This window comes from Sphaeramia orbicularis, chromosome 11 (genome assembly GCF_902148855.1).
Source record: "Sphaeramia orbicularis chromosome 11, fSphaOr1.1, whole genome shotgun sequence".
Classification (NCBI taxonomy): domain Eukaryota; kingdom Metazoa; phylum Chordata; class Actinopteri; order Kurtiformes; family Apogonidae; genus Sphaeramia; species Sphaeramia orbicularis.
This window is the reverse complement of record NC_043967.1, coordinates 19840100-19849729: the sequence shown is the minus strand read 5'-3', so window position 1 is coordinate 19849729 and position 9630 is coordinate 19840100. Positions and strand designations below refer to the sequence as shown.

Genomic DNA, 9630 nt, shown 5'->3' with positions numbered 1-9630 from the left:
CGGTATTTCAACCAATAGAAAAGGACGTTGTTAACATGCCTGTGGTCTTTGTCTCTATCACCAGATGGCGGCAAACACACACAAACCCCACATCAGAATGGACTCAAACGCCAGACCAGACTGCAAAAATACCTTTAATACACCACACATTACAGACATTCAGCCCTTTCAATTACACCAACAGGGATAGCAATTTGCTCCATTGATAATTATACACATGAATATAATAACTACTCAGGTCTTTAGCCCAGTAACACACAAACATTTACATAACAGGAGAGTTGGCTCAACCAGAGCCCAACTGCCCCTGTTTACAGTGTGGAATATCCATGCATCAAAAAAATTAAGATACATCCACAGTGGAGGCAAACATTATGTAAAACTCTATGGCTTTTTTTCTTACAGCACTGCATGTTTTATAGTTCATTTGGCCCTTAGTAAAATCAAGTTTAAAATGATAAACAATGATCTGTACCCTGTAAGATATGTTTAGGACTAAAACAAATATAGTTACTGCACTCAATTGTCAAAATACTGTACTGTGCAAAAGTCTTAGGCCACCATTAGGTTTACTGTTATAGCGGCATGATAATAAGCGTACATATGCAATTCTCAGTCTCTGTATTATAATACAACCAGGAAATACACATAGTAGTAAACACAAAAGTTTCAGGAACAAAAGATTCTTCCAAATGTAAAGTGTTTAATGTGACCTCCCTCATTTAACGTAGCTAACTTTGTTGTTCAGACAATATGAGATTTAGTACATTAATTTTCCACCAGGATTCATTCAACACATTAGATGTTTGTTACTGTTAAACATAAAGTCATATTATGTACAGATTTTAGCCTGTCGGGGCCATTTAGGTCTGATTTTTTGCATGTTTTTAATATCATGCACATATCTCCTGCATTTTATTGTGCCTCTGTGGAAGAGACTGAGAAAGAAATATGAATGCTCCTTAAAACCCTACAGAAAAAACAAAATTAAAGTGTATATAAGACTTTTGCACACCACTGTACATTGTGTCATCGTGGACCGTACACCTGCCAAAGTGTTGTCAAATGCTGAAATAGAGAGCTCAACATTAAAAAAAATTACAAAATAAAATCAGGGCTCTAGTGTATATGAGTAAAGTAGGTGTTAAGCATCTTCTAAATGAATGAGGATTTCAAATGAAGACTCCTCTGTCTCCTTCAAACTCTGTCTGAAGAGTTGAGCATGCTGCCATGATGCGTCCCCTTCGCCACCGCTGAGTTCTGCTACAATGATGAACTCTGATGATCCAGAGAGATTCGGGAACAGCTGCATCTTGCCATCTGTAGGTTCAGACACAAGAGAGGAAACCATCAGGAGGGCCAACACCATGCCACACAATTATATCTGGTGTGATTGATCAGAGTATCCATTACATAACTGTACCTCCTGAGAACTCTGTAGTAGACTGGCCTGATTGCAGACTCCAGCAGACTTTACCCGAGTGGAAGGTCTGGCTATTGGCCATGATTGTAGCAGATTTTATCTTCATTCCCACTGGAGAAAAGTCACACTTCCAGCTGATTCTTCCAGAAGAAGATTCCTCTGTTCGAGCAATGTACACCTGGAGGAAAGTGTATGAAACTGTATGTTAAACAGGCTTCACCATTCTGCTTCCCTGTAAGTCTTGCAAATACAAAAAGTATCCAAACAGACATCAGTACTCAACGGGATGTACGCTAATTAATATTTAAAAAAAAAACACACACAGCAATGAACACAGCATAAAATAGCATCAGTTACATAATAGGTCAGGCCTTGCAATACATTTCCATAAATTAATCATGACAGTAACTTCATTTACATCACAGCTTTGGATTAAAAAAAGGCACACTGGTGGTCCTGCTTCTTGTAATTATTAACACCTTTTTCATTTTTTTTTTTAAAATCTTCAAGGAGAGCACTTACCATCTGCCAGTCATTCTCCACCTTTCTAAAGACTGACTCCTTTTTCCATACACAATTATCCCAGCTGTGAATGACCTCACAGCTGTTGGAAACTCGACAGTATTGGTCTTTGGAGGCACTGTAGCGCACATGAAGGAACTTATCACTCTTCTCTTTCTCAGTGGGAGTAAACACATAACCTGTTGTCTGAGGAAAACACAAACATTGTAACACCCACAAATTAGAATTATAGCTGTGACTATATTATGAACAAAAGACTGATGAGTTTGTAGCTCCTTCCTCTATTCTAGTGTTTTGTAATATATATTAGTGGGTTTATATTCTTATTTTTCCAAAAAACAACAACGTGCTAGATGTCTCTGAAAATATGAATATGTGAGTTTCCTGGTCTGTGACTCTTACCCCTGAGTGCAGTGCAAACCCCCCCAAAAACTTTTGCAAATCCATGGCATCACTGCAGTCTTTAAAAACCTTTCTCCAGCAGTAGGAAACAGTATACTTTTAGGGTTATTTTTAGCCAAGGAACAATCCAAACATTTTATGGTACTCTTTCGATGCATACTGTATGGGGGATACTGCATTTACTTTCAAAATTAAACAGTTAATCAAGAAATAGGATATTGTTGGAGAAAATGGTCACTCACACAGCTTAAAAGGAAAAAAAATCCAGACGATAAAAGCTTATTAAATAATCTTAACTCTATTATGCATGTCACCAGCATCTTATATAACATACCTGTGTGGTGGTTGCCGTATCGGTCCCTTTGGTCTCCCCTCTTGCTATCCTCCAGGCCAAAGACCCAGAGTTGCGTCCACCCAGATCCCCAGGTTTAGCTTTTTTGGGAGAGATGAATTCCACCAGCTCAACAAGCAGCCTCTCAGTCAGCTCCTTCTTTCTCTGAGGACTCAGAGACTGCTGCCTCTGCAGTGTATGAATGAGTTAAAGGTGGGTTGAATTACCATCCCTCTGTAGTTAAATTAGGGTGAGTTTAAAGGGTACACACTTACAGCTGCATTGAGATTGCTGATGGTGTGCAACAGCCAGGCCTCCTGAACCCTGGTCCGTCGTGATAAAACCTCTGGATGTTTGCAAGAATATCTCCAGGTCACATCAACCACCTGCATCACATGCAAACACATTAACAAAGACTAAGCAAAGATTTCAGGATCTTAACTGCCACAATATCTCAAAACTATCCAAATGACTTATCTAACTGGAAAAAAGTAAAGGCAGACAGATACCCAGAGTGTTACAGCTAAAAGCCTGCATAACATTACTACATTAAATAGTGGTTACAGTGGTAGCAGATATCACTTTCACACACCTGGTCCTTAGAGAATGCAAGTATGTAAGCCAATTTCTTTCCCCAGCCAACTTCATACAGCAGAGGCTTATCACAGACATTTTCACACGAGTCACAATGAAGCCAGCGGCGCTGAGAGGCTGAATAAATCTCTGTCCAAACATGGTCTAAACAGGGACGAGGAGAGAATCCTTCAAATACAATTCTGCAAAGGAAACTTGTAATATAATTAACATCCAACATGTTTCCAAACAGTGAAATGGAACTAAAAACTATACTTTTAAACTTAAAGTGTTGTGACAAAGTGAAGGAACTCCACAAACAGAAGTTAAATGCTGTAAAGGAGTGATTCTACAAAACAAGTTCTTCAGATACCACATCTGACAACTATGCACATACCTGTGCTATCCCAGATATACCTGGCCTCAAGGCCCATGGCTCTGCAACACAGTGTGAAACAGTTAGCCCACTCTCCACAGCGCCCCCTCCTGGTTTCCAGCAGCTTCTCAGGATTGTTGTACCTGAAAAAAACATGGGCAATGGATGTCCAGAACCTAATTTGCACACATGTGGCTTTAAATTAAATAAACATATCATAAAACCTAGGGAAAAAAATGCATGCCACTGTTTAATCAGTCTTCAATTACTGTCAACTTATCCTGGATTTCAAACCTGGGGAATCTGGTAGAGAGCTTGCAGCTTTCACAGTAGTGGTTTTCCACTCTCTGACCTCCCCAGCGCAGATCATCGGTGCTTGGACTGAGGGAGCCAGCATTCTGGGTTGGGCCTCCACAACGGCCGCAGGGCAGACAGTCAACCCAGGAGAAGAAGTCCTGTTTGAACCACCTGAGCAGCTCCAGCACCAAAAATTCCTCCTTTCCAAGTTTACATTCTACCAAGAGCACAACAAATCAGCCCACCACTTTAAAACTACAACACTATCAAGTTCCTGTGAATCCCTGTGAATATGTGACTAGACTTGCTACCTGGGTCGGCTTCTTTTGCCTCCTTTAACTTCTTTTCAGCAGCAGAGGACAGCTGCTGGTGAGGGATGTGCCTCTTTGCTTCTTGCTGCAGCCCAGGGTTTTCATACAGCATTACATGTTGGAAATTAGACTGGAGGGTCACAAAGAAGCTCATACTGCTCTCCTGACAAAGAAGAAAACATCCAGATAAACAACAAAATGACTGGAAGATACATGTTATTTTACATGTGTCTTTTTATATAAAAGTTTGGAATTTGTAAGCAGTTATTGGTTTCTTGTTGGTTTCATTTAATAACTTTTAATTCAATTCAAAACATTTCCAGAAACATTAAAGGACTGAAAAAAATAATCCATCCTTGTGATAAACCCATCCACTTTTCAGACTTGTCCAAATCAATTTTAATCTTAGGTGATAGCTATAAAATGTAATTTTGACACAGAAATTACATTTATGAGTCATCCATTTAGTGTCTGTTGCCATGATATTACTCAGAATACTACACATATTTTCTGTATCTACTCCTTTCATGTATATTTGGATTGAAAGTATCCTTACCAAAGATGATGGCTGTGGTGGAGGAGGTGCTATAGGTAGGCTGGAGGCACCTGAGCTTTCTGGAGCTGGAGGTGACCCTGAGGTTGTTGCAGCTTGAATGACAGGCTGGACAGGCTGCCCTCCACGCAGCCTCTGATCTCTCTCTGCTGCAATGGATTCCCTGATGCGCTTCAGTTGGTCCACTGATGCAGACTTGGGGAACACCAAATGTGTCTCTGCCTGAAGATAAGACGGAAACCCATAAAGTGGCTGAAATTATAACAGTAAACACTGATTACCTCCTAATAAACTGTATGTTACCTCCTCAAATCCCATCTCAAAGAGGCATTCCACTGCTCCTTTGATAGGCAGCAGCTTGGTGGAGAAAGTGGGATTGCCTATACGGATTGATCTGTACTTTTCCTCATTGGGGTTCCTGATGAAGAGACATAATAGGAGAGTAGATAAATATCAGCAAATGTCTTTCACATCTGTCAGTGTAATCTAAAAGGTTGCCATTTAATGCTGTGTATAGAGCATGTGTATTTACTTTACAACACAGTATTAGTTACTTTTAAGAGGTAATTCTGTGCTAACTATGACAATAGAGATTTTATTGAATCGACAGCACTTTAAAGTGAGTTAGTCTGACATATACTTAACTACAACACTCGAATGACTATTACTAATGTCGTAGATTGAATGTGCGTCCTTTCATATGTTAAATAATGTAAAATTCGTGATTTATTGTCAAGAATTTGATGTATTAAACCAGCTACCTATAGCTATTGCTAACTTTACCGTTTGCAATGGCTTCTGTTGATATGTTTTTTTTAACTAGCTGGTATGATTATTTGCAGTGCAAAGTGAAGAAAAAACGTTTCTAATACAACCCCAGTGAACAGATCTCGCTTAATATGAGACACTTCTGGTATATTACGTGAATAACTTCGTTGCATTACCTCAAAATATTGTCCGCGTACGTAAGTAACAATTTGGCGACGTCTAGGAAGACTTCATTTGGATTCTCACACAGTGTTGTGACTGCTGATGACGCAGCCATACTTTAATTCTTAACAATTAAAAGTCCTTTCAGTTTAGAGTGGGATAGCAAATGCTAACATTGCAGGTAAGACTGTGTTTTGGGTCCTGAGTGAAGGTGCCTTAATAAGCGCCTGAATAAAGTTTCGTCTTTTTGTCATCTGTAAGTGTGATTTGTCATTGTTGTTTTTCCCAGAATCTTATCTGTGATCAGTTCCTCTGTATTTTTATTTTCATTTTTATTTTTTAAAACTGTTATTTGCAGATAAAATAAAACAGGCGTGTGAGAGGACTACCTAAAGTTATCTCCAACCAAATGCAAGGTTGAACTCGTGTTTTTAGTCAAAACACATTTAAATATGATGTAGTTTTTAACTGGGTGCGTTACTGGATTAAGTGGCGCTATTTCTGGACACCATTCAGGTTGTTTACTGAATTACTACTCTGATATTGTAAGTACTTCACGAAACTTATAAACTAGCAGTGTTAAACAGTCAGCAGTATGTCAGCTTTGTCTGTATGCTGTTGGAATAAACTGCAGCTCAGACCACTGAGACTGAAGGCATTTCTTCAGAACACTGTCTGCATATGTCTTCATCGAGACTCAAGATTCCACAGCTCTGGGCAGCAGAGAAGGAAAAGGGTTGTTATTACAGGAATAGGGCTGGTGTGTCCTCTGGGCACAGGGACTGCTCTGCCATGGGACCGCCTGATTCAGGGCCACAGTGGCATTGTTCCTCTTGACCCTGAGGAGTACAAGAGTGTTCCTTGTAAAGTGGCAGCATTGGTGACCAGAGGGACTGAAGAAGGTCAGTTTAAGGAGGAAAGATTTGCATCTCGTGGGGAGATCAATAGCATGTCACCAGCCACTGTGATGGCTCTTGGAGCAGCTCATCTGGCTCTGGAGGACTCTGGATGGTACCCCAAAACCACAGAGGAACAGCTCAGTACCGGTGTGGCTGTAGGCATGGGCATGGTGCCACTGGATGAAATTGCTCGCACTTCCACCGCCTTCCAAGAAAGGGGCTACAACAGAGTTAGTCCCTTCTTTGTTCCACGCATCCTTGTCAACATGGCTGCTGGACACATCAGTATCAAACATAAGCTGAAGGGTCCCAACCATGCTGTGTCCACTGCATGTACCACAGGAGCACATGCCATAGGTGATGCTGCCAGGTTTATTGCCCATGGTGATGCTGTTGCAATGGTTACAGGGGGAACAGAATCCAGTGTGTGTCCTCTGTCAATAGCAGGATTTGCTAGGGCACGCGCCCTTGCCACCAAATGGAATAATGACCCAAAACTGGCATCAAGACCCTTTCATCCTGAGAGAGAAGGCTTTGTGATGGGTGAAGGAGCAGCAGTGCTCCTGCTGGAGGAGATGGAGCATGCAATGAAGCGACAAGCCAGAATCTATGCAGAGATCCTGGGCTATGGACTGTCAGGGGATGCCAGTCACATCACTGCACCTAGTGCAGATGGGGATGGAGCATTCAGGTGACATATTTTAAGGTTTTCTCATGCAGACAATTATTTCCTTAGTTTAATCATGTGAGAACAGACAGTTTCTTACTAGTATTCAGAGCCACCAGATATTCTGCAAACTTTTGACATTCATTAAAACAGTGGTTCCCCCTCTCTGGGTAGGACCCCCTGAAGCAGTTGCATATCTATAGATGTAAAAGAATAGAAAAAAAAAAAAAATTCTTCCACATACTATTATGTAAATTTGTGCATTACTTTTGGTTTTAGGTCTTCAGTGGCTGTGTTCAGTGGAACAATGAGCAAAGTTGGTTGCAACCAATATATATCCAATGAATGTTGTTTTAATCAGATATCTTTTTCCTTTTTTTTCATTTTGCTTTAAGGGGTCAGATGTAAAAAAAAAAAAAAAAAAAAAAACTGAAAACTTTTGGAATCACTTACTGTAACTGGGCAGAGAAGGATCATTAACAACATAGTGGTTGCTGCTGTTTCACTTGACCAACGAAAAAGAAAAGGAAAAGAATCTAACTAAACTGCCAGTTCGTTTGTGTTTTGTGTTCATACTGTTTCAGCACAGCTTTATTTCAAAGTAACTGAAATAAACCTGAGTTGTATTCTGACTGTCTAATCACTGCTTGCACAGGTGTATGTCAGCAGCTCTCAGGGATGCTGCCATCTCGCCGGCAGAGGTGACGTACGTGAATGCCCACGCCACATCCACACCTTTGGGTGATGCTGCAGAGAATGCAGCCATCAAGAGACTCTTCCAGCAAAGCATGGTGAACCTAGCCGTCTCCTCCACCAAGGGAGCTACGGGACATCTCCTCGGGGCCGCAGGGGCTCTGGAGGCAGCATTCACTGCATTGGCCTGCTATCATGGTGTCCTACCCCCAACCCTGAACCTGGACCGCACTGAGCCAGAGTTTGATCTGAATTATGTTCCCTGCACAGCACAGCCATGGCAGACCCACGGCAGACGCGTCGCCCTCACAAACTCATTTGGATTTGGTGGCACCAATGCCTCATTGTGTCTTGCCAGTGTCTAAACTCTTCCTGAGATGAAGTGGAAGCTTTAAACTTTTAAACTGTAACGAGAAAGTTGTAAATACAAATAAATTAATTCTACGTTTGTATAATAATTTTTGTTTTGTTTTGTCACATCAAGCACTTTTTGGATGTGTGTATTTACTTCTAGGATTATAGTGGTCTGTTAGTCAATTTGAAATCTCCTATTTTCAGTTTTGAATGAAGATCAATATAAATAAAGTCAATGTAAAAAGACACTTTTAGAAGCCGTTAATTCACAAAATTTTGAATAGTACAGTGAACAAGATGATAAAAACAACTGTGCAAAAACTCAATATCCTCACCACTAACAGTTTACATGGTATGAGAAATTAGCTGCTTGCATTACCTGTAGACAAAAATTTTGCAAACACTGAACATTTTGCATCCCATATTACGCAAGAAAATATTCTCACAGGTTTAGATTCCATAGAATATATCCCCTAAATAAAAATTTGAAGTTGGATCTATCTGTTTCTATTTCTTCACCTCTCACTTGGTTGAAAACAGGTCCTTGGATGTTACTCTTATTTATGTCATTCTATACACCTTTGTAATCTTTGAATTTATTAATTTTGTATTGACTGGTGTGCCTCAAAGTAAGGATTCATTCTCAAGGGACTTTCTGATTAAATAAATAAATAAAATACATTTCAAGGATTTGTATGTGTAAAAATAGAGAACACAGAAGTAAGTCATCAGTCAAAAAGCGAGTAATCGTAATCATGAAATATAGTCTTCTTAGATTAAAATCAGTAAAAAAAAAACAAAACTAAACATTACGATTTTTTATATCATTATTATTTGTCTTAAAACTGTTCTTCCCAAAAGAGCAGAACTAGATTAGCTGTGTCCGAGAACCACAGGTCTGAACGATATATAACAGCTGTTTTAACATACAGTGTTGTAGTCCAGGAATAAAAAGCCACTGTTATGTTAAATGAATATGAAAATGTCATATACTGGTTTCTAGTTTTGGACAACCCCTGCATAAAGGACATGAGGTCCTCTTCCACTCCTAACAATTCATTCATTCCTGATAGGTAGGTACAAGACCAGTTTCAGATCCAGTTCCCTTAGGAGTCCTGGTAATCAAGTGATGAATCATGTGGTTAAGAGAGGTCAGGGGTGACTTTCGTTTCCTCTCTCTGTCTCTCTATCCTTATTTCTCCTCCTCCTCCCTATTTTTCTATTGTCAGTCATAAAGACACAACATGACCAAAGACGTGTATAAAAGATTATGATTAAAGCACCATCAATGACTGTACC

General features: G+C 40.0%; 2 protein-coding genes across 2 annotated transcripts; one reads left to right on the top strand and one right to left on the bottom strand.

The window, feature by feature from the left end:
- Positions 1-116: 116 nt before the first annotated feature.
- Positions 117-5833, bottom strand: ngly1 (N-glycanase 1). Its single transcript, XM_030147878.1, has 12 exons — positions 5733-5833; positions 5092-5206; positions 4792-5010; positions 4236-4398; positions 3922-4141; positions 3649-3770; positions 3271-3416; positions 2954-3064; positions 2682-2867; positions 1946-2131; positions 1424-1601; positions 117-1320 (listed from the first exon to the last, which is right to left on the bottom strand). Exons 1-12 carry the CDS (start codon positions 5831-5833, stop codon positions 1145-1147), a joined length of 1923 nt encoding a protein of 640 aa, XP_030003738.1. The 3' UTR covers positions 117-1144.
- A 292-nt stretch (positions 5834-6125) lies between these two features.
- Positions 6126-8806, top strand: oxsm (3-oxoacyl-ACP synthase, mitochondrial). The gene is made up of 2 exons (XM_030148206.1): positions 6126-7308; positions 7940-8806. The coding sequence occupies exons 1-2, from the start codon at positions 6314-6316 to the stop codon at positions 8340-8342; spliced, it is 1398 nt and encodes a 465-aa protein (XP_030004066.1). The 5' UTR covers positions 6126-6313; the 3' UTR covers positions 8343-8806.
- Positions 8807-9630: the final 824 nt, after the last annotated feature.